Source organism: Eptatretus burgeri, chromosome 9 (genome assembly GCF_056783735.1).
Source record: "Eptatretus burgeri isolate ZD-2024b chromosome 9, Ebu_testis_v1, whole genome shotgun sequence".
In the NCBI taxonomy this organism is placed as follows: domain Eukaryota; kingdom Metazoa; phylum Chordata; class Myxini; order Myxiniformes; family Myxinidae; genus Eptatretus; species Eptatretus burgeri.
In genome coordinates, this window is record NC_140969.1 from 19,804,967 (window position 1) to 19,830,632 (window position 25,666).

At 42.3% G+C, this 25,666-nt stretch overlaps 1 protein-coding gene across 4 annotated transcripts in view; it reads right to left on the bottom strand.

Moving 5' to 3' along the window:
• The window catches only part of LOC147019652 (voltage-dependent calcium channel subunit alpha-2/delta-2-like), a 388,928-nt gene extending 364,101 nt beyond the window's left edge, over positions 1-24,827 (bottom strand). For 3 of the 4 annotated variants that reach the window (XM_085894265.1, XM_085894263.1, XM_085894266.1), the window contains exons 1-2: positions 24,299-24,827; positions 16,788-16,869 (exon numbers count right to left, since the gene is read on the bottom strand). In XM_085894265.1, the coding sequence (XP_085750391.1) occupies positions 16,788-16,869; positions 24,299-24,408 (192 nt within the window). In that variant the 5' untranslated portion in view covers positions 24,409-24,827. The remainder of the gene's footprint in view (positions 1-16,787; positions 16,870-24,298) is intronic. The other variant, XM_085894264.1, reaches the window with a different exon arrangement.
• Positions 24,828-25,666: the final 839 nt, after the last annotated feature.

Consider the following 25,666-nt stretch of genomic DNA (forward strand, 5'->3'; position numbering starts at 1 on the left):
TGATCAGATGCATACTGTGAGCTCCACAATGAATTGGCCAACAGTTGGAGCCTCTTGACCTCTGCCTGACAGCCTTTGTATTTCCAAGACATGTTGCTAGCCCTGTCACAAGTCTGTGTTCTGAGGTCTTCAATGGGCAGTTGTAGCCATATCAGAGCATCCTGCAACATCTTACAGAGAGATTCTTTGTCATTGATGAGACTTGGTAGAGGCCCAACAAATCCACTTGAACAAACAAATGAATCAGTCTCATAACACACATAGACAGACTCCTGTTCATCTCCCTGAATGTCTTGTGTACCATCAATAATTACTGTATACCAAACAGAGTTGACATTTTGTTGACATTGTTGCAGATATACCTCAAAATGGCATGACTCATCAACTGTATGATCTCATTCTGAATTTCACCACTTGTAAAAACAGTCTTCCGAAACAGCTATCTTTTCAGATGTTCATTATCTTTGGCCCACAACTGCAACAGCTTCTTAAAGTTACTGACTGAAGTTGACTTTCCCCAAATTGCAAGGCCTTGTACCAATGAATATCGCAGTGAACATATAATCTTCAGAAGTGCCATCCAAGATGAAAGAGTTGTACTTTGAGAAGTACACAGTTGAGATTTACAATACTATCAGGTTGGTTTCTCTGAAACTTTTGAGGCAGGTTCATGAGTGGCTGATTTTTCATGGTGCCTGATTTTCTCATTGGCCTTTTTCCAGTTTCTAAATTCATTTAAGTGGACTTAACAAAGACGTTAAAAAGGCTACCTGCTACATCCTCGCTTGATGCTCAGCATTCAAAATGGTCAGAGCATGGACAAACAACAATAGGTTGGTTTAAAATATATATATATATATATATATATATATATATATATATTTATATATATATATATATATATATATATATCTATATATATATATATATATATATATATATATATATATATATATATATATATATATATATATATATATATGTCACAGGCTGTTGGGCCAAATGGCCTCCTTCTGCATCAAGGTTCCTTGGAAGACAATATATATATATATATATATATATATATATATATATATATATATATATATATATATATATATATATATATATATATATATATATATATCACAGGCTGATGGGCCAAATGGCCTCCTTCTGCATCAAGGTTCCTTGGAAGACAATATATATATTGTTACGTTTGAGGGGGGGGGGTATGCATTCAAAGGGTAATTAGGATGTTTAATTAGGTATGCCATGCTGTTCGAGTTTACCAGGATCTCGATGTAATAAGTAATAATTCAGTGGTGATAAGTTGTCTAGTAAATGTTCATTTCTTCAAGGGGGAAATGATAAATGTCACGTAATTAGATAGGGACACGGGATAGGGTAAGTGTGTCTGCGTAAACCCCTTTTGGTATTCTCTGAAGACTGGCCGTGACGTCACAGGACAGTACAGCGGATGGCTCCGCCCCGTGATCACGATTGGCAGAAGGCGACGGCAGTGGGCCAATAAACGGCTCGATTGGAGGTGATGAGGGCAGAAGGATAAAAAGGTTCTGTTCGGGGTCGAAAAAGAAGAAGAAGAAGAAGAAGATTACAACCAGAACACTCGTGTTTTTTTGGTGTGGAACCTGTGCTGGCAGAGAGCGTCCTGGTTGCTGTGCTGAGTTGATCGTGCTCTTGATCGTGCCTGGGAGCCTTGCCGAGCCTCGTGCCTCGCTTTGGTTGGCTCTAGGGTCCTGCTGACTCGGAGTGCGGGGTCGGGCGGCGGGCAGACCTGCCTCCCTCTCCTGCTCGCGGCTTGGTGTGGGAGCTGGTTCCCTGGCGGCTGTGGGCGGACTTAGGCCAGGACCAGGAGGTCGACACCACACCACGGTTTCTCCTGACCCACCCCCCCCTGGCGAGAGCAAGGCCGGCTCGTCCGGCGCCGATCCAGGGACAGTTGCGTCCACACCACGGTCCAGCCTGACCACCAGAGATAGCTACGTTTTGTGTGTGTGTGTGTGTGTGTGTGTGTGTGTGTGTGTGTGTGTGTGTGTGTGTGTGTGTGTGTGTGTGTGTGTGTGTGTGTGTGTGTGTGTGTGTGTGTGTGTGTGTGTGTGTGTGTGTGTGTGTGTGTGTGTGTGTGTGTGTGTGTGTGTGTGTGTGTGTGTGTGTCTGCTTGGCGCCTCAGAGGGATTGAGAACTGTATATTCATTGGAATTGTCTGTGTTTTTCCCCACGCCCGATCCCACACCATCCCGTCAAATCGCCCCGGATCCCTCTTCTTGCCGAGTCTTGTTATTTCTGGTCAATAGTAAAAAGAATAAACATCATCAACTCAGTGAAAAGTGACTCGTGCCACCTACCTCGTCCCGTTTGCGGTAGGGCGATTAAAACCGCCGTCTTTGGGTTATATAAAAATAAATCGCCTCCATCGTTTCGGCTCATTCTACGTTGGCGGGTTTGTTCAAGTCCCGTGGACGTCACAATATATATATATATATATATATATATATATATATATATATATATATATATATATATATATATATATATATATATATATATATATATATATACCGGGCGTGGTGGCGTGCGCCTGTAATCCAGCTACTTGGAGACTTGGGTCAGAGGATCGCTTGAGCAGGGGAGCTCTGCGCTGGGCCGCACTACGAGAGGGGGTAGGGCAGCCCGGATTCATGGCAAAACCCAATCCTTATCCCTGTGTCGTAAGAGGCGACCAGGGTTGCTTCAGGAGGGCATCCAGCGTAAAACCTATGCCAAATTAGCATGCGGATCATAACAGATGTTCCGCTGTGGCGACCCCTAACGGGAGCAACCGAAAGACGAAAAACAACATATATCTACATATATATATATATATATATATATATATATATATATATATATATATATATATATATATATATATATATATATATATATATATATATACATATATACAACAGATGGCTGTCCATAAGCCTGTTCGTAGTTGACGCTGATTGGCAGTTTGAGGCGAGCTACAATGCCATTGGCTACTGGCAAGGTTGAATAATGTATTGTACAGGCTTATTAAAAGCTGATAGTTGAAATCCAATTCCATATTTGACGATTGGAAAACATGGCCTAAATAACTGTCAAAATCTGGAGTGAAATCAGGAAAAAAAAAAAAAAAAAAAAAAAACTTGCGAGGACACTCGGTAGGGTGCATACCCCTGCCATGTAATGACTGATCAACGAGAACACATCAGGCCCAACATATTTTTGAAATATCATGCTACACAGAACTACTGTATATCGTTAATGGCCCTATCTCTCAATGGTGAAGAATCACTTTATAAATGAAATAATTCTCACATCCAGATCCAGATATTCACAAAAATCGAATTCAATTTGTCCTTGAAACACACCCAACCCATCTACCAAGTTTCGTCCGAATCCGTCCACAACTTTTTGAGATACCGTGCTATAATATATATATATATATATATATATATATATATATATATATATATATATATATATATATATATATATATATATATATATATATATATATCAGTTTAGTAATATCAATTGTGAAGAATCACTTAAAAAAAAACATCATATCCAGATACGGATGTTCAACAAAATTAAATCAATTCTTCCACGTCATACACCCAACATGTCCAGCAAGTTTCATCCGAATCCGTCCTCAACTTTTTGAGACATCATACTACATATCATTTTTGGCCCTATCTCTCAAAGGTGTAGAATCACTCAAAATTATTGTAGCCGGATCCAGATCTTCACCAAAATCAAATCAGTTCATCCTTGTCACACACCCAACCTGTCCCCACAACTTTTTGAGATATCCTGCATACAAACAAACAAACAAGCAGTCACAGAATGGTACTTACGAAATCGTCAACTTGACCTCTGACCTTGTCAAAATAAAAGCTGTCTCGAGAGAAGGTGGCGACGCAAACCAGAAGTTTCTACGATGATTCTGTACCAAACCATCAAAAATGGTAACGTCGACCGAAGCAAAAATCTCCATTTCTCCACGCAATTATTTTATATTATTTTATCAAAGTCACAAAACCGTAATATTCGGCCATCCACCAACAATCTTTACATAATCCGACGGCTTAGCGAGTCAGGCATGCGACGATAACCTTTATTGGGATAAAAAATTGACTTTTAAACACCATCTTTATCAAAAACACCGTCAGCACGCACATGGAAAACCTTTACGTGATCAACGCCGCCTCTGCTCAAGTGCACTGCACCACGTGACGACCTGTGACGCGCAAGTGAAATATTTTTTATACAATCTTAAAACATCTCCAAAACATCCGATTTTTACCAGAATTTCGACAACCGAGTTTTAAGCGTCCTAAGCGATCGCAAAAACCGAAGACAAAATTAAAATGGAAGTTAAAACAAACTCGTAACTTCGAGCGAAGCAAAAATCTCCATTTCTCCAAGCAATTGTTTAATATTATTTTATCAGTCACAAAACCGTAATATTCAGCCATCCAACCAACAATCGTTACATAATCCGACGGCTCAGCGAGTCAGGCATGCGACGATAACCTTTATTGGGATAAAAATGATTTTAAACACCATCTTTATTGAAAAAACCGTCAGCGCGCACACGGAAAACCTTTACATGACTCAACGACGCGTCTGCTCGAGCGCACTGCATCACGTGACTACCCGTGACGCACGAGTGAAATATTTTTATACAATCTTAAAACGTATCCAAAACATCCGATTTTTACCAGAATTTCGACAACCGAGTTTTAAATGTCCTAAGCGATCGCAAAAACCGAAGACAAAATTAAAATCGAAGTTAAAACGAACTCGTAACGATGATCGAAGCAAAAATACTCCATTTCTCCACATGAATTTACGGAATTATGTTTGACCTCACTGTGACCTTGACCTTTGACCGATTTTGACCAAAATCTAATCAGCGCTACCCATCACCCTCCTGAATCACGTGGTGTAATTTGACATTGGTAGCTTCTTCCGTTCGAGTTATCGTGCCTACAAACAAACACACAAACAAGCAGTCAAAGACTGGTAGTTACGAAATAGTCAACTTGACCACTGACCTTGTCTAATAAAAGCTGTCTCGAGAGAAGGTAGCGACGCAAACCAGAAGTTTCTACGATGATTCTGTACCAAACCATGAAAAATCGTAACGTCGACCGAAGCAAAAATCTCCATTTCTCCACGCAATTATTTTATATTATTCTATCAGTCACAAAACCATAATATTCGGTCATCCCCCAACAATCTTTGCATAATCCGACGGCTTCGCGAGTCATGCATGCAACGATAACCTTTATTGGGATAAAAAATGACTTTTAAACACCATCTTTATCGAAAACACCGTCAGCGTGCACACGCAAAACCTTTACGTGGGTCAACGATGCGTCTGCTCGAGCGCACTGCATCATGGGATGACCCGTGACGCACGAGTGAAATATTTTTTATACAATCTTAAAACGTCTCCAAAACATCCGATTTTTACCAGAATTTCGACAACCGAGTTTTAAGCATCCTAAGCGATTGCAAAAACTGAAGACAAAATTAAAATCGAAGTTAAAACGAACTCGTGACGTCGAGCGAAGCAAAAATCTCCATTTCTCCACGGAATAATTCAATATTATTTTATCAGTCACAAAACCGTAATAGTCGGCCATCCACCAACAATCTTTACATAATCTGACAGCTCAGCGAGTCAGGCATGCGACGATAACCTTTATTGGGATAAAAAAAAATGACTTTTAAACACCATCATTATCGAAAACACCGTCAGCACGCACACACAAAGCCTTTATGTGGGTCAACGACTCGTCTGCTCGAGTGCACTGCATCATGGGATGACCCGTGACGCGCGAGTGAAATATTTTTTATACAATCTTAAAACGTCTCAAACATCCGATTTTTACCAGAATTTCGACAACCGAGTTTTAAGCGTCCTAAGCGATCGCAAAAACCGAAGACAAAATTAAAATCGAAGTTAAAACGAACTCGTAACGTCGAGTGAAGCAAAAATACTCCATTTCTCCACATGAATTTACGGAATTATGTTTGACCTCACTGTGACCTTGACCTTTGACCGATTTTGACCAAAATCTAATCAGCGCTAGCCATCACCCTCCTGAATCACGTGGTGTAATTTGACATTGGTAGCTTCTTCCGTTCAAGTTATCGTGCCTACAAACAAACAAACAAACAGAAGTGATCGATATACTAATGAAATCTAAAGATTTCGTAAGTAACAAACACACAAACAAACAAACAAACAGAAATGGAAGTGACCAACATACTTACGAAATCTTTAGATTTCGTAAGTAACAGACAAACACACAAACAGAGGACGGAAGTCATCAATATACTTACGAAATCTTTAGATTTCGTCAGTAACAAGATGACGACGACGTCATGCAGAGCACAATACAGTACTTGCAAAATCCATGAACAAATTTGACCTCAAAAATTAGTGGTTGAATTTAATGACCAAATATACAACTCTTCAAATTTCATGTGAATTGAATGAAAATTGACAATTTTAGAAATTCGGCTTATGTTGACCGTTTGGCCGATGTGAACCTCCAAAATAATTGGTTGGTTGAATTCAGAGACCTGAAATATATATCCTCTTCAAATTTCAAGTTAACTTGATGAAAATTGAGAATTTTAGAAACACACCTTATTTGATGACCTTGGGCCTATGTTAACCTCAAAAATAAATGGCTTGTTTAATTCAGTGAACTGAAATATAAATCCTCTTTAAATTTCAAGTCAATCGGATGAAAATTGAGGATTTTAGAAATCTCATCTAAGTTGTTGACCTTTGGCCTATGTTGACCTTTTTGCCCTCAAAAACAATAAGCTTCATCATCCTTATGACAAACTCGACCATTTGGTGAAGTTTTGTGAAAATTGGTTTAAAATTGTGACCTGTAGGCAACAGACAGACAGACAAACAGACAAACAGAATAACAAAATTGACTGACCAATATACCAGAAAAATCTTCGATTTTGCAAGTAACAAACAAGAAAAAGATGTCGTGCAGAGCACAATACTTGCAAAATCCACCCTCCCCCCTCCAAAGGTTGCCATGGATACATCAAATTGTCCATTTCATGAAGATTAAAATTGACAATCTTAATGAAAGCTCAGGTCAATCGGATGAAAATTGATTATTTTTCTGATTTAAAATTTTAATGATTATAGAAGTTTGACCTTGAGTTAACCTTTGACCTCGAAAATAGTTGGTTTCCCAATTCAGTGACGCAATATGCAAATCTTGTTCAAATTTCAAGTCAATCACATGAAAAATGACAATGTTAAAAATTTGACCTCAAGACCACATTTCACCTTTGACCTCAAAATCAATAGGCCTCTCAGTTGAGACTACCTCAACAACTTGGTAAAGTTACAAGACGATCGGTTTGGAATTGTGACCTGTAGGTGATTGACAGACAGAATAACAAAATCGACTGACTAATATTACTTGAAAAATCTTCGATTTTGCAAGTAACAGACAGACAGAAATGGGTGAAAACATAACCCCCTTCACCTTCGGTGGCAGAGGTAATTAGGAAAGATCTATTTTCTTCTCACCCGACACGATACAACTAAATAATAGGGTCTGCGGAACTGACGTAAAATGGCTCCAAAACTCATATTTTTCATTCTTTCAAAGGTACAGTCGTGTGTCTCATTTTATTTTACACCACACAGGAACAGCAATAGAGATCTTTTTGGATTCTGATTCGACTTTTATTATACCTTATGTACATTTTTAATGTGTGTGTGTGTAATGTATATATATATATATATATATATATATATATATATATATATATATATATATATATATATATATATATATATATATATATATATATAGTACACAGAACATAGAATCGAAGTTTGTACACAAACAAACTGCAATGATGTACATTTTTAATGTGTTTTATATATATATATATATATATACATATATACATACATATACACACACACACACACACACACACACACACACACACACACACACACACACACACACACACACACACACACACACACACACACACACACACACACACACACACACACACACACACACACAGAACATAGAATCCAAGTTTGTACACAAACAAACTGCAATTCTGGTAAAACTACCAAAATTACCCCCTTCTGATAAAACTACTAAAATCACGAATCACTGCTCACCTTCACGCTTTCATTCCTCTTTATTCCCGCCTTTGGGACAAACTCCCACACTCGCTTCAATCCCATTCTTCCCTCCAGGCCTTCGAAACAGCTGTTCACCACCATCTCTTAACTTCCACCCATTCAAAACCACGATCTTTTCTTACCCCCGTTAATCCACCCCAAACCCACCTCCTTCATATTCCCTGCTTTCCTTCCTGAAAGTCCCTGTCGTGTCCATCTTATTAACCTCCGCCATCGAAGATGGATGGAGGTTACTGTTTTCACCCCTTTCTGTTTGTTTGTTACTTACGAAATCTAAAGATTTCGTAAGTATATTGATGACTTCCGTTTCTGTTTGTTTGTTTGTAGGCACGATAACTCGAGAACGGAAGGAGCTACCAAAGTCAAATTACACCACGTGATTCAGGAGGGTGATGGCTCGTTCTGATTAGATTTTGGTCAAAATCGGTCAAAGGTCAAGGTCACAGTGAGGTCAAATATTCGATTTTTGATGGTTTGGTACTGATAACTCGAGAACAGAAGAAGCTACCAATGTCAAATTACACCACGTGATTCAGGAGGGTCATGGCTAGCGCTGATTAGATTTTGGTCAAAATCGGTCAAAGGTCAAGGTCACAGTGAGGTCAAACATCCAAAACATTCGATTTATGATGGTTTGGTACAGAATCATCGTAGAAACTTCTGGTTTGCGTCGCTACCTTCACAGAGACAGCTTTTATTAGACAAGGTCAAAGGTCAAGTTGACGATTTCGTAAGTACCAGTGTATGACTGCTTGTTTGTGTACAGTATTACGGAAAAACTGACGGATTTCGCCGAAACTTGGTGGGGGGGGTTAGGTCTGGTCCAAGGATCATGCCATTAGATTTTGGACTTGGTCCAAAATCAAATATGGCCGCTATGGCGGCAAATTTGAAAAAATATTTGAATTTTTTTTTTTTACATTTCTACATGTTTTAAGTGATTTCCAACCCCCCCCCCCCAAAAAAAATATTTTTGCAACTTTTTTTTCAACAAAATTTCGATTTCTTATTTTTTGCATTTCTGCATGTTCTAAGTGATTTCCAACAAAAAAAAAAACATGCCAAAATTATAATTGCGGCTGATTTTGGAACTCCAGGTGGATATACCCACGTAATATCAATTTCTGTCTCAAGGAATCTAGTTATGACGAATGAATTGAGTATGTAAAAGTTAAAAGTAAAAGGGAAAGTTGCAAACTATAACTCTGTGAGCACTGTTGACGTCAAATCGAATGAATAGGATATCAGGTTCACTTGAGTGACCTAGCAGTATTGGCGGCGGAGGTTTTGCACTCCACTGAGTGCTCCCCCTCTAGTTTACCATGTGTTACTTGCCCCATCCCTCTCCCTTCCACAGATCTCATGTCTCTGTTCCCCACTGTTTTGTCCTTCCCTCTCCCGCCCCTCTTGTCTCCTGATCCCCTTGTTGTACGTTTTAACTCTAATATGAGCCTCGTCAGTGCATACAAAACACACACACACACACACACACACACACCACCATTTTCTTGCCTTTCATGTGAATGGTCCCATCTCAGTTGCCATTTCTCTTGCCTCATTATCAGGGTCTTCCGTTGAGGCTCCTGGGCTTACGCCTGAGGAGGAGGTGGACTATTTCCAATGATACAATCACTACATCTGAACTCCAACTCAGACCTCATGCAGGAGAGCATTCATCAAGATGACAAAGCCCACACACACACATAGCGCTGCCCCCAGGGCAGCTCACAAACATACTGCACATCCAGTGAAGCCATGGAACACAAGAACGGCCCAACTTCTTTCGTTGCCAAGATGTAATGAAATGATGTGGGCTGGAATATACCGGAAGTTGTTGCCGGTACCGAAGGCAACCCACAATTCTGTGACAGCTAGTTCCAGGAAGAAGCTGACAGCAAGCACCATTGCATCTGCTTCTACAGTGCGCAGCAAGACTGTCATGATCTTGCCTAGCAGCATCTACAGCATGAAGTAAAAAGCATGTCAGCTTCCTCAAGCCTGCAGGGGGCAAGGGACGATAAATTTTCACGTGGTCCATTGCACAGCACAACGTCTCCAACTGTTGCTACGACCTCATTTTCTTCTTCTATAGACTTTGACAATATGTTCAGCAAGGAAATTGAGCAGTTGTCTTGTTTTGTTCCACATGAAGAAATCACTGCTAGTTAGTTGGCAGTGCTCCTGTCAGACAGATGCTCCTTCTGATTCCTTTTTGTTGTGTAGCTCTGTTTCCCTCCTTTAAACTTTTCAAAATACCAAACACAAGGTCAATCCTTGCAACATTCTGAAGTTGGCATGCAACAAATGGTTGGAATATCGTCGCAGTATAATGTTTTTGCGTGCATGGGGCTCAAAATATTCACGATGACAGCACCGTCAATGATTATGTCATCTTCCGTCTCATTTGTGGGCTGCTCTTTCCGTGGTTTGTGTCCCCCCCCCCCCGCCCCCCAAGAATCTGTAGGACACATGTGGTCCACAAGCAACCCCCTCCTAGTGAAACTGCCTAAATCTAGAACCACTGCCCACCTCCACTCATTTATTCCTCGTTCTTTCCCCCACCTGTGGAGCCACCTTCCATATTCTCTCCAATCTCATTCTTCCTCCCGGATCTTCAAGACAGCTGTTCACCAGCATCTCAAGTCATCCCTGCTGGTGGGGTTTTCCCATTTCTCCTGCTGTTCCCTTTGTTGTGTTATACGTTCTGAGTTTGTTGCATTTCAGCGCTCTTCCATGAACCGAGAGCATGTATATAAAGAAACACATGATTACAAAACCCGGTTTCGCGCTGCGCGGGGGACGGGCTTAGAAGGCTCTTCTGGCTAAACACTTGCATCGGCTCCGCATTTTAGGCATGCGCTCAGCAGTGCTACAGCCCCATACATCTTCGTAGGATTATACTGCAGCCAGTACCAGGAAGAGAATTTATTTCTCAATACCATCGACAAGTCCACGTTGGACAGTGCCGCAGTGTTCAGTGTTAAGCAACTACAAATGGGATGCTTGTGTAGTGGTGAGCAAAGAATTGAAATTATGGCCATCAGGCAAGTGAGCAGCATTTCCAAAATAAAATAAAAAAAATGCTGAATATGGTTCAGAATACATCAACGTCATTTTCTGCGTTGTTAAATAAGGAAAGCTAGACTTCTTTCAAAGAGCTGAAAGACAAGACTGAGGAGCACTCGTACTGACAATGAAGAAGAAGGACAATGGATGGAAAGATGGATAAAGGAAGAGTGGAAAATGCTGAGGATGTGGATATAGAATTTGACACCAGGTGATAATAAGATGACAGCTTAAATAACTGAAGGGAGGAACACAACTGAAGTGAAGCTGGAAGACTGTAATTTAGATAGGAGAAAGGGGGTGGGGGGGATTTGAGGTGTGCTGTCAACCTGGATTTACATAGAGAAATGAGAAATGGGATGGTGGATGGTTGGAGTGGAATGATTGATTGAAAGTGTCTGATCATGCATAGCAGAAAAGAGCAAAATGAAATAAAAACCGAGAGAGGCCTGCACACCAGCCAGCTTTGATGCTTGGTATCCTCTTCGGACATCCTAATCAAGGATCCTTCAAGCTTAAGCCACCACAGCATGAACATACAAAATGATCTCAGACTATTTTCCATGAATTTGATGTGTGCTTTATATCCAACAATTGACTGGAAATTCATATTCAAATCACAGTATATAGTTCACCATTCAAAATGTTTCCACAGTGAACCCAAACGTACGGGTACCGCTCAACATTCATAAATTGTATAACAAAACAAATAACCAAAATAATCAGATCACCACCACACTCTGGCAATGCGCATGTATACCTTTCATCATTCCCCGGCTCTCATTCCCAGCTGCAAACCCTCCTCCAAAAAAATATAAAAAATTAATGTAAATTTGTGTCACAATGCAGACTTTGCACACCCAGAGATACAGTATGGCCAATCTTTACAAAGGGTACTCGATTAGCGTTTGACATTTGATGTTAAAAGGGCTGAAAGGATAGTTTTGGATTCTGTACACTCACCACTGAGCTGTTTTTCCTGGGTTTGAACCTCAGCCCAACTGAACATCAGTCGACCTGTCTCGGATTGTAACCCTTGCCAAGAACTGTTTCGGCAGAACCGAGGCTCGAACCGAATAGAACCGAACCGAGAGCATGGTGCAAAGCTCGAAAGCCATAAACTGATGGAAGAGCTGGACTACAAAAAGTTTGATTTTGTAAAACTGATCACAGCTAAGTGCAACAGCATTTTTATCTGGATTTTAAATGACGTAGGTCACAATTTGAGTACACGAGCAAATCCTGATATCCCGAACCGAAAATGTAAATTAGTGGGGGAAAAAGAAGAAGAAGAAGAAAAAAGTCATCAAATTATACATCTGCTGGATAATTGCTGTCAATATTTATATTGATCAGTAAAGCCCAACCCTGCAATTGATGCAACTATCTGATTTGGCAACAATGACAAATCGAGCAAACAAATACAAAGCTGCGCTATTTTGGAAATAGAACAGAAAATTTGTGCATAAGAATTAGAGGCATAGCTAATTATTGCATTTCATGAAAAATCTCAATGATGGCTTGGCGACATGATGTATTATTATATAAACAATAGATGTACTAATTACTGATGAACTACACGAGAGGGAGAGAGAGTGTGAAGAACATTCAGCACTCGATCAGGAACTGTGAAAGTGCTCACTTTGCTGCATGAAAACCCAGTGTGGTAGACCAGAACTTGCCAGGGAATGGAAGATGAAGGTGCTCAGAGTATCACCTCACCTCCTTGAATCGATTATGAAGTTCCATGATTATTTAATTCACATTGTAAAATTATATTTCATCGTCAGGGGTACCATTTGTTATTTATTACTCTTCTCCATTCCATCCACTTTCGTGTCTCATTGTGTCAGTCTATTTGCAATTGGTTGTCCATTATTTTGGACTTTGGGTACTAGTAAGCCCGTGGGCCCGAAGCCCAGTTTTAGTTGCGTTGTTTGTAGCTGAAATCTACAGGTGACCCTCTCATATAGCACGAGGGATGCGTTCCCGCGAAACGCTGTGTTATCCAAAAAGTGTTGGCGGGGCAATATTTAACGTGTAAAAATGGGGGTTATGTTCCAAATGGGGAAGATTTAAACCTTAGTAAGGTTGAACACTGACATAAAACCCTCAAAAAGCAGTAAACTATGCATAAATAAAACATATAACAAAAACATTAAAATGAATTACTTTTAAATAAGTGTTTTCAGGATTGGATACAGTACATAACGCTTGTGGCAGGCTTATTCAGGTGTGGCAGCCTGTCCAATTGAGGTTGAAGGCTCAGAAGATGAAATGGAGACTTGAGTGGCTGCCTTCATTTTCTGTTTGTAGACCTCATTGTAACATTTCAGGACATTCGCCATCTCCCACCGCACCTTGGAACTTCTCATGCAGTCGGGATCATGTTGAAAGATTGCAGTGGCTTCTTTGGCCAATTTGAAGCCTTAAGCCATGACTTTTGTCGTGAGGGTATTAAGAGGCACAACCTCCTCAAGACTTGATTCTGATTTCTCTCTGATGCACTCATCCTCCTCCTCCAGAGCCAGAAGACCTTAATTGCTCAGCTCCTCCCTGTGTGAGAGAAGCAAACCCTCAACATCATCTTCGTCGTCAACCTCCTCAAATCTCACTTGCAGAGCCATCTCCACAATCTGTTGCCTTGCTTTGCTGACTTCAGCCTCAATGAAACCTCTGAACTCAATCACTGCCTTCGGCCAGAGTTAATGGAGATGAAGATGATGGAGATGAAAGTGCAGCTGGGCATGCATTTCCAATAAAATCCAGTTTTAGAGATTAAACACCTGGTTTACTGTGCAACATCCATCCGCAATCACTGATTTGAAGACAGCTGGAAAATTTTTGGCAGCAGCATGATCTGGAGCAGCAGCTTCCCCAGTCAACTTGAGATTGTGGAATGCATGAAGCACTCGAACCACTCGTGACTGGCAGCAAAAGGCACTGTATCATTGGTATCTTTGGTTAGATTGCCATACAAACTTTGTATGGCAAAAAAATATAAACGACTTTAATTATTGATTAAATTTAAAAAAATTTTAAGTATTAAAAAAAAAAAAATTAACGACTCGCTCAGAATGACGGAGCACAAACGACTCGCTCAGAATGACGTAGCACAAACGGCTCGCTTAGAATGACATGTCGTTGTTGTCAAATGAAATCCACACTGTAGCGAAAACGCATTATACGAGGGTCACCTGTATTTTAATTCTGCGATTTTATGAATGGGGAGACAGATACAGTAACCTCACAATTTGTCATTCCTGGTGGAACTTTTTTTTTGACATTTTTTAATTTCACTTTAGGTTGGAAGCATAGGGATTTGTGAAGGCGTGTCATCAAATTTGCTGTAGATTATACAGAACCAAAACTCTGGAATTTACTTAAAGTGAGCATTAGGCAAACTATTGGTGTTAATAGCTTCAAACACAATCTCCAAAGTTTATTATTAGAGAAATATATAACAAATGTATGTGGTAATTGCTGATAAGGGAGTAATGAGCAATATTGCGACGCTAATGCTAAAGTATTGCATTCCAGCCGATTCCTCCTTCTTACACCCACATCCCCCATCTGTATTCCTTTCTGTTTTAACTTATATTTGTCCACATCCATACAAGTATCATATTTCACAATACTTATTTATTTCTGTCTTCATATTTTGAAACACAACCTATCGTCACAGGGACCTGAAAAATGGAAAGCCGTGCTTTTATTCAGGTTCCTCAACAGTGCTCATAATATGATGCATTTTTCTTGTATTATGTTTTTCAGTGATTCAAGAGGGGGGGAAAAAATAAACAACTCAACTGAACCATTTTCAACTTTGTGCAACCAGTGTTTGAGAGGAGATGTAAAAATGACACCCAAAGGTTGGATCTTATTACCTCTACCACCGAAGGTGGAGGGAGGTTTTTTTTTAACCCGGCTGACTGTTTGTCTGTCAGCAGGATATCCTAAAACATTATTGGTGGAGTCAGACAAAACTTGATGAACACGTTGGGCATGCGTCAAGGATGTATTGGTTCGATTTTGATGAAGATCCGGATCCAAGAATTTTCAGTAATTCTTCACCATTAAGTGATAGGGCCAGACACCATATAGCAGGATATCTCAAACAGTTGTGGACAGATGCTGATGAAACTTGGTGGACTGGTTGGGTGTGTGACATGGATAAATGGATTTGCTTTTATGACATTTTATGACCAAAAACAATATGTAGCATGACATTTCAAAAGGCTGTGGACAGGTTCTGACAAAACTTGGTGGATGAGTGGGTTAGGTGACAAGAACAAGCAGATTCGATTTTGGTTAAAGTCTGGATCCAGATCTGGCCCATCAGTGGGATACAAAACGTAAACTGTTCAGCCTGGCGGAGGTGTAAACTCCACTGAGTGCCGTTCTCGTTAAATAGATAAAGCACCTTGGTGATGTCTGCAGTTGCCACACTGTTCTCATCCCCATCCCCAGTGAATTCAGGTTCAAGAATTGACTTCATGTAGTGCTGATGTAGCACAGGATTGATGGGCCAAAAGGACTCTTCCTACATCCAAGTTCCTTGTGAATCGATTTCGTACATAAGACCATCTTAAAATCCAGAGAGCAGATGCTTTCGGACTTCCCAGGTGCCTTATATTGGAAATCGTGGTGGATGTCAACATATTGCGCACTCATATACAAATATTGATAATTCATTGACACTAATGCTCATGAAAAATATTACTTTATGACCTCATGTGGTTGACATCCTGGTTATGAGAGGGCAATATGCACCTTTTATTCTCAAATAAGGAAGATTGACAAGTTGATGGAAAAAATAAAAAAATAATTAAAAAAAAATAAAAACACCTAATTCTCAAGGCATTTCCTGCTACAAAAACATCACTTGTCCAGTTGATTGTGGTAGTACCTGTCATGATGCCATCGACATACAATTTTTTTAGGGCAGTTACACAGCCAGTTCAGGACAAGTACTTTCACATACTCGTGATTTGTAAACTTAATGCCACAGATGTTTCTTTTGAGTGATCGAGAAAGAAGGAAAAAGAAATCATAAAGTGACAAATCTGGATGGTATGCAGGAAGATGAAGAACTTGCCAACTCATCTCCACGATAGTAGTGGTGGTAAAAACTTGCCACCGAGCTGTCTGGTATGTGTTACACATCTGCTCTGTGCAGCACAAACCATGTTTCCCCCCCATCTTGTTTTTTTCCCCAGAATTCTTTGCATGTTGATGCTACTTGTTGTACAACTTGCTCAAGGGAGGTGCAGCATTGAATTTTATATTCTTAAAAATTGACCTACAAGCAGATAAATAAATTGAAAAACAACAAAAAAAAAAAACAAACACAAACTTTGAAGCACCATCATACATTTCTGCAATCAAAACGTACCTTGAACCTCAATTCAAGCACAATGAATGAAATGACCATGTGACTAAATTATGCAAGTGGAGTACTGTATACCTCTTCAAGCACCTCTCTGCCACAGCCCTTGCGCGCCGTATGCTCCAGAGCACGTTCCAAGCGACTCGCCCAACGGCGCACCCTGCCGGCACAAAATGGTGGGAAATGTTCAGCTTTGAATCCTCTCAATGGTTATGTTCAGCAAAATATTGATTATGAAATAATCTGACTATTATTTACAAAAGGAGAGCATCTGCATCCAATTATTGTTTTGATGTTGCTACCAACGAACCACAGGGTGATGTCACACAGCTTCTACCTAACGGGAGGCACAGTTATCAATGTCAGATCTAATTAATTTACAAACCATCCAATAACATTGCAATGCTGGAATTCAATGATGGGCATTAAACAAACAAGGCATAACATCATAAGACAATCACGGTCATGCTGATCAGTCTCCTTATCAAGACTGCACTTCATGTGACACATACTGTCGATCGAATGATGTTATGAAGGATCAAAACGTTCTCAAGCTTACAAACAGAATAATCATGCATGTTTCATACGTACGTTCAGCCAATAACTTTTTGAACTCCCCTCATACATAGTGTTAGGGCCAAGGAACCACTTAATCAAAGGTATTGGAGTGTGACCAGAGGTGAGGGAGGGAAATAAAGAGAACAACAACATCTGAACCAACAAGCAAAATTAATGCGAACGACTATATGTGATGGAGTCATTGCTCAGTAGTGCACGGAAAGAAGAAAGGATCATAGATAAAGGAGCTGCAGTTGCAGAGGTGGTGGTCAAGGATGAATATGGAGGGGATGTCATACTCTTACAACTGTTATTATATATATATATATATATATATATATATATATATATATATATATATATATATATATATATATATATATATATATATATATATATATATATATATATATATATGTTTTTTGCAGACAACATTTGAAATGGCAGTTAGGTGCTCAGAAAAACATCCTCAATAGGATGGAAGGGCTTTTACAGGCAATTACGAGTCAGCGATGCACAAATATTGGGGGTTTGGCAGTGAGGCACGAGGTTACGGAGAGACAGAAAGCTTGGGGAAGTGAGGATGAGACGTTGTGGAGGATGGGAGGGCCAGGGCCTGCGGTATAGGCCAGTATTGGATCAGCCAAGCGGAAAATGCGTTCAGAGCACCGATGATGCCCTGAGAACAGAATGGGGCACCGAAAGCGAAGGTTTATACTACCAGCTATGAGAGTGCTCTGAGTGTTACGTGGATGAGCTAGCAGCAAGGACTTCCTAGAAAAACCTTGAAAACACGCTGGTACTTTCGTCCCTCGTCTATTTTTTCTTCCTTTATGGTCCCATTATCGGCTGCTCATAAAACGGCAGCACCTCATGGTGTGTACTCTGCATGCCTGCTGGCTGTGCCTTCCCACCCCCACTTGCTCTTCGAATCAAAAAGGAATGATTGGGGGCGAAGGCTGTGAGCCGTAGAGGAGTTTGGCAGCCGGAGCGGAGGGCACCTACTATTATTATCCTCAAATTACCCACTGATGTTAGCTTGCCTGTCCTCAGCCGAGCTAATTTCAGCTAATCATAGTGCTATATGGCCGTCTTGTGTGCCATGCAGCGTTTGGGATTCATCGCTGAGGCTGCACATCAACTGCTATTTACTACCGCTATTAGCATCATTTTTAGACAGCATGCTGTCAGGATGAAAACCAGTTACTCCTTGACCGTATGATGATTGACGCAAATATAAACGTCATATGCTGCAAGAAAATTAACATGCATGTGGACAGCACAAGATGTATTTTGCAGAATGATTGGGCCTACAGAAGTAGCTTTCACTGCAGCAGTCTTTACTGTCTGTGGGTAAAACAATGTGGATTATATGTCAGTGCTTGCTCCTGTCTAATAGAATGTTTAATACTACCACTGACATGACTCAACATGTTCAGTTGGGTGGTACGTGGAGCATTTACGACTATCCAGAAACATTTTGTCATGGCACTGGTGCAGCAAAAAGACTGGCACTTTTTAGATATCAACCTATTCTCAAAAGGTGTGAATGCACAGGTATATTTGCAAATTTCTGGACCATTCACTGAAGTTCCGTGCCGTATATTCTATCCACCTTAAAGAAAGCTCTGGTCATTCTCAAATTAAAAAAAATGAGAATGGAAGTGCAGAAGAGGAGCATTTCTTCCAATCCATTCATGTTATTCCACTCAGCTGTTGAATTAATACCAGGTGTGGTTGACTCTGCCTGTCATCCTTCTGAGGTTGGCAAAATGAGTGCCAGCTTGCTGGTATCCTGTGTCGGAGTGGCGACCTTTCCAGGATTGTACCCAATAGCCAAGGAGACTGCTTAGGCAGCACCAACGCTCTGTACAGAGTATGGTCCCAATGGATGGATGGATTCATGTTATGGAGAAGATTAATTTATTTGTATGAAGTCTGTGACTGCTTGGCTGCATCATTTTCTGGAAGCGCGACGGTGCCACTGATGCAATGTCCCCATTACCAGCTATCTGGGAAACATTTTGCCGACCTCAGAAGGATGACAGGCTGAGCCAACTGTTTGCTGTTAATTCAATGCGAGGACAGGGGCTTTAGCTCAAGACTGTAGGATGTTAAGCCGGCCACCTTAACCATTAGGCCAACACCAGGGCGTGGTGAAGATGTTCTGTCGATATCATGGTCAATCTATTTCAGGATAAGATGAGAAGACAAGTTGACTTCAGGGAACCTGAAAGCATCCTCGTTTGTCACCACACACATCCAAGCTCAAGATCCTTATGAGACATCTCTTTGCTGTACACAGCTCTGCAATCCTGACCTCTTTCCAAAGTCATGAGAAATGACTTGATAAGTTTTAATTTTAGTTTTATAAGAACTATCAATGGTATCTCAATGAGACCAAGTGAGGAACTTGTTCACCAGAGCCCTCTGTAATGGCAAAATCTTCTGCACAAGGCGTCCATTATATCGCATGAAGAAACCATCAGTCGCATGGGTATGCGTTCCAATCTCCAGGACATGTGAGCATGAAGCAAGGACTGGGTCTGCAGGTCCTGCAGGTTTGATCACCTGCAGGACAAGATTACCACAAACGCCCATCCTAATTTTGAGGTGGCTGCAATATTCAGAAAGACACGAGACGTTTAAAGAAATCATTTTTTTCTGAAGCAGTGTCGATACACATCATATAGATTGACATGTCAGTGAATAAGATCCTGCTTTTGTTTCAAAACATGGATTTGTCTGTAGTCGTGTATTGTCACCCACATTGACTCTTACATTCCAGTCCTGCTTCCAAGGACAATAACCACAAAGATTATCTCTAGAAATAGTGGCCAATGACAAGCAAAGATTTTTGCTTCTCTCTTTTACAAGTGCTGCATATAGGTCATTATGGCTGCATATCATAAACGTAACAACCACAGCGTGAATGTAGTGAGTGAACCTTGTACGGCTTTCTCGATCTCAAAAAAAAAAAAAAATAAACAAACAAATAAAAAAACATTGCTGCCCTCATGTCTTATTCAATTTGCTTCCCTCTGGTGCCGGTGCCCAAAAGAGAGGCACAGGTATACGATTCGAGAGGATCGCTGGCATGACGAGACTCCGCCACATCCCACTTTTCCCCGCCTCCCTGGCACATCCTTGACACGACGAGCAGACCCTTTTGCCTGCTGCGCTGGCACCTCTTCATCCGACCTTATGGAGTCGCCGCTCTTTCACGATTACACGAGATCATTATGCAACGAGAACAGTGCATGCCACTTTGTTTTATTTGCTTTTATTTTGGCCTCCTTTTGTGAATATTAACATGTTATACTCAAATTACCAATTTTTTTTTACAGATCCAACATAAATAATTTTGTATTGTTAATACCTCATTATGATGCGTGAAATAATATCACAGGAAGGATAGGTGTGACTACATTCAATATTATTCGCCGCTATCCAAAAAAGGTATAACATTTTGATGTAAACAGGGTCCGTGCTAGTTCCTGCTCGTTTTTCATTTACCCGCCATTTATTGTGAGGTTAAAGAGAGAAACGGCTTACTTTACGCAAAAAAAAAGCATATTCATAACCAGCCAGAAATCCAGCTTCTGAAAAATCATTTAAAAAAAAAACAAATTCAATCAGAAAACGAATGTGAATCAGACGCGGAATCTATTTTTTTTTTCCCCAACGCTCAGCTTTATGTAATTTTCGTTTATAAAACAACTGTCATTTTCGAACAAACGTATTTATTTGATTATTTGAAAACAAATTCTGCACTGTTACTCGATGAATGCGACTACAAGCTAACAATGTTAAATACAGCAGTGGTTGTTATTCCATCTACCCATCACCAACCCCTACCCTTCCGTGAATGACATCGTGTAGTGTTGGCCGAGCCGTTAAAGCCCAACAAACCAACCAAGCGACAATCCCAATGCTGGTTCGTGTCGCCGTTGCCAAGCCAACGTGTTACGGGAGAGCAATCTCTGCGTGAGGGACGTAGCGCCCCCAGCCCCAGTCATTCAAACGTGCGTAGTTTGTTTTTCGTTCGTTTGGTCTTTAGTTGCACAAATGTTATGGAAAGGGGAGAAAGAAAATATATCGCACCTAGGACCAAGGCACCGATAGCAGTGAAAAGGTGGAGGAAACGCCTTGACAATGATAGGGAAAAAATAAAATAATAATAATAATAATGAAAAAAAAAACAAGCCACAATGCAATATAGAAAAAAAAACAAAACAGTGGTGGAACAATCTTTACAAGATCGCAATTTCTTGCACTCCATCCAACAATGTGCAGCTTCATGGCTATACTTTTGAATTTGCAACTGCTCCAGGCAGCATCCTGCCCTTTACCACCCCCCCACCACCCCCATTTTAAACAGCAACCGACTCACCAACATCCCCTTCTCAACAACCAGATACTCAACCCTCACCGTCGTCGACCCAGTGTATAAACGCCATGATCAGACTTGCCAGCATGGCGTTGGCTTCATCCAGCCTATCAGTCATAACTGACAAACTGTAAACCTCTCCTTAAACTGACAGTTATAACTGACAAGTGTCCAGGTGTCCAAATTGTTTTATACTTTTCTCCTGGTATCTCCTGCAGTTTTCCTTTGACTTTTGTGCAAGATAGTTGTGCGATGGCTCATCCTGCCCACCAAACGAAAAACTTTGAAAATGTGCATCATCGGCGAAGTTTACATTATCAGCGTGTACGACTTTGAAAGAACAATCTCCACGAAAGCAAAGAAAACTGGATGAAAGAACGGCTAAAGAGACGGACTGAAAGAGGCAGTTAGAGCCAAACATTTCAGGAATTTGTGCATGAAAAGCCTAGAGAGGACAGGGGAACGTGTTACCAGAATTATTCGATCAACTTTCAGAAGAATAGAGACTGCATCGAGAGATGTGGCACACTTTCGAAGGATTAGATTCCACTTGCAGGGTGGCGAGAAGCTGCCAATGACACCTGGGTTTGGGGGAAATGCTCCGCTATGCCCATATTGGCTCTCTGCTCACAAATGATGGACGTGACATGTGAAAGATTCAATTCGATCGAACCGTCTCAGCTGAAACAGTCATGCAAAAAAAATTAATAATATATTTTAAAACCTGGCTTTTTAAGTCCATACTGTTGTTCACTTACACACGTCAGTTATAACTGCAATGAAGAATGTCAGTTGCGAATACACTGTCGACGTCGAGGCTGTATTTTACACCAAGTTTGTTTATGGTGCAATGAGGGCTGTTTGTGTCCCATTGAGGTCAACCGCTCCTGCTGGACACGCCGCACCTCCATCTAGTGGGACAAAACTGGTAATGGCCCTTGCCCAATGGGTTTTACAACCATCCAACTGCTATATTACATCCCTGTGCCACCCCTCCATGTGCTAGCACTCTTCTCGTGCTCCCCCGCACCAGACAGTGACCCTGATGCAACTTATCACCTCCAGCGGCCGGTGCCAGGCCGCCTGTCGGTTCAAGAACAAATGCATGGACTCACCTCTCTCTCTGCAGTAACATATCAACGCTTTTGTAGTAATCACAAAATCATTAATGACGTCATTATTTGGCAAATTGCACGTACGACGACCGAGATTTGACACGATCATGGGGTTGCTCAAACGTAGCAGCTTCACATGCCAGCCGTGCACAGCAGGCATCAAGCCGCATCCATGCGTGACCGCAGCGCGGGTTTTACGCACCTTTGCAGGTGGTTAATTTTGGTCTTGCCACGGTCACATTACTCGTCTGGTTTTGCGACGGCGGGATCAGAGTAAAAATACATTTTGTGTGAATGTTTTTATAAAGTGGGTGTGCATGGTCTTCAGCAGGTGTTACTAATACCATCCTGGCATTGATACACTTCCTAGACAACGCTGAGGCTGTTTCGGAAGAAAAAAAATTAACCAAAGAAAGGCAAGGAGAGCGAAAGTCGAAGCATTATCGTCAGTTCTGCCGAATGGTTTCAGCGAAGCCATGACACTCACACTTACAACATCCGCACACATCTCGGAGCAAATCCCATTGTCGAATAGGGATAGGATAAAAAAAAATAATGATATTAAATTTTAAAAAAGGTTGAGCTTCACAGATCGGAGGATTTTTAAACATCGAGAACGTTCATCGATGGCTTACGGGCTGGACTGCTTGAAATTGTGGATGAAGCGGAATCTGAACCGTGTGGTGAAGGAAAGGAACTGGGAGGGTCTTCCAGGGCGGTCGCGTGGTTCCCTTATCTTGGCTTCTCCGTTCACGGTTCCCATCCGAACCCGCCACCCGAGCCGGCCCAAAACCGGCCGAGCGGCCCGCGACTCTAATCGGACTCAGGCTGCAGATTCCCCGTTTCGTTTCGAAGCAATTCCAAGGTTTGAGATAATGCGCGCAATTACATGCTCGTGTGCAATCCGTGTCGCTCTCGCGTCCCTTTTAGCATCGGCGAGTGCAGACGCGTCTCGCGTTATCGCCATTTGTACCGTCGAGACGTCGTGAGCCATCCTGACCCGTGTCCGTTATACCTGCCCCCAGATCACGTCACATCACACGGCATCACCATCGTCTGCAACGATCGCTCATTGCCGCCTGCCGATGGTTTCCGCCGTCGATCGTGCACTCGAGACTTACTGTTGAAATAATCCGACAAAAGCGTCCGTTCAGAATAAACTTCGATTGGCACATTTCAGCACAGGTGTCCTACCTATGGAATGATGGGATTCCGGGAATTTCACAAGAGAATGTGACACGGGAACCTGATTTCATGGCGAATCATCATACCAGTTCGGAAAGCCAAACGACCCGGGATCTGGGCTCTCGGTCGCCTTACGGAATAAACGGTCGTCGTGTTCAACGGCTCGCCGTTTTCACGGATTCGCGCAATAAGCGAACGCAAGAGGAGAACACGTCGGGGTGTGCGAGGAGAGGGAGGGGGACGGGGAGTCGACGTGCGGGGCGAGCGCGGGAGGATTAATTGAGCGGCTGATGTGGCTGTAATGGCAATCGGCGGCACGCGGGCCGCGCTTCGCTACTCACGTCCCCGGACGCGGGAAGATGTCGGCTCCGAGTGCTGGGTTCGGGACGATGAGGAGGAAGAAGAGAAGCGTCGCCGGACAGGGCGCAGGAAGGGAGGCGCGGCGCGCCATCTCCGAGGCGGGTGTGGATGATGATGATGGGGCAGCGAACGGGAGCCGGAGCTTGGCGGGTCCGAGACGTCGCGGGCTTTGCTCGCTCGAGCACCGCGTTCAGCGATGGCCTCTCGCTCCTCCTCCTCCTCTCCCCTTCCCTTCCACCACCCACCCTTGCACATCCACGGCACCACCTCCTCCTCCTTCTCCCGCTCCGTCGGTGCTGTGACAACGAACCCAAGTCCGCACACCTGTGCGACCCTGGCGAGTCACCGAGATATCGATCCACAGAGCACGTTGACCACCGACTAAACGGAGACGCGTCGCACCTCACCTCACCGCACCTCACGTCATCTCCCCCCTACCCTACCCCCTCATCCTTCCTTCTCTCCTTGATCCTTCCTCCACCTGCACCGCTTGTCCCGATCCTCGAGGCAATCCTTACTCATCCTCCTCCTCCTCCTCCTCCTCCTCCTCCTCCTCCTCCTCACCCGCCAATCTCCCGCACGGACGAATTAAGCGCCAAAGCCGTGTTGTGTTCACTCACATTTGTTTTTAAAAGCAGACGCGCTTATCTCAGCGTCACCAGGCAAACGTTTCATGTGTGCGGCCCAGTCCACATTATCGTCCAACTTCCACCACACCGACTCCGGGAAGCGATCCTTGGGTCGTGGTCACTCATTATACACGTCGACCTTAAAGGGTGTGTGGGGGGGGGCGGGGTGTTTGTACAACACGGACGCAGACAACACAGTCGGCATCTCCCTTGACGTCACGAGTGGCTCTGAAAACACCCGACGGTCGTCACCGGTCACACACCTGTGAAGCGTTCGACATTCATGAAGGTCGCCACGACAAACGCTCGGCGATGGGTCTTCTGCGAACTTCGTGTTTCGGTGTGAACGATCATTTGTTGATGCGTCGCATTAGCATAACGAACGGAGCGACGGAGCCTCGAACGAACCCGCCATTAAGTGTCTCGGTCTGTCGGCGCGACTTGTACCTGGAAAATAAATAAATAAATACATACTGATACATACATCAGCGATTATAATAATGACGTAACACGTGATCGTTCGTGCAATTTCCCATCGAGGATGTCGTAACGTCTCTTATCCCCGCACTCCGTGACTAACGCGATCAGGGTAATAGCTCGGGCGAGGGTTCGCTGCGCACTCGCTATAAATCTCATGGAGGGACGCGAGTGGAGGGCGGAGGAGCGGGGGGGGACCGGGGGGACCGGGGGGAGGAGGGGAGGAGAGGCCGAGGGGGCCGG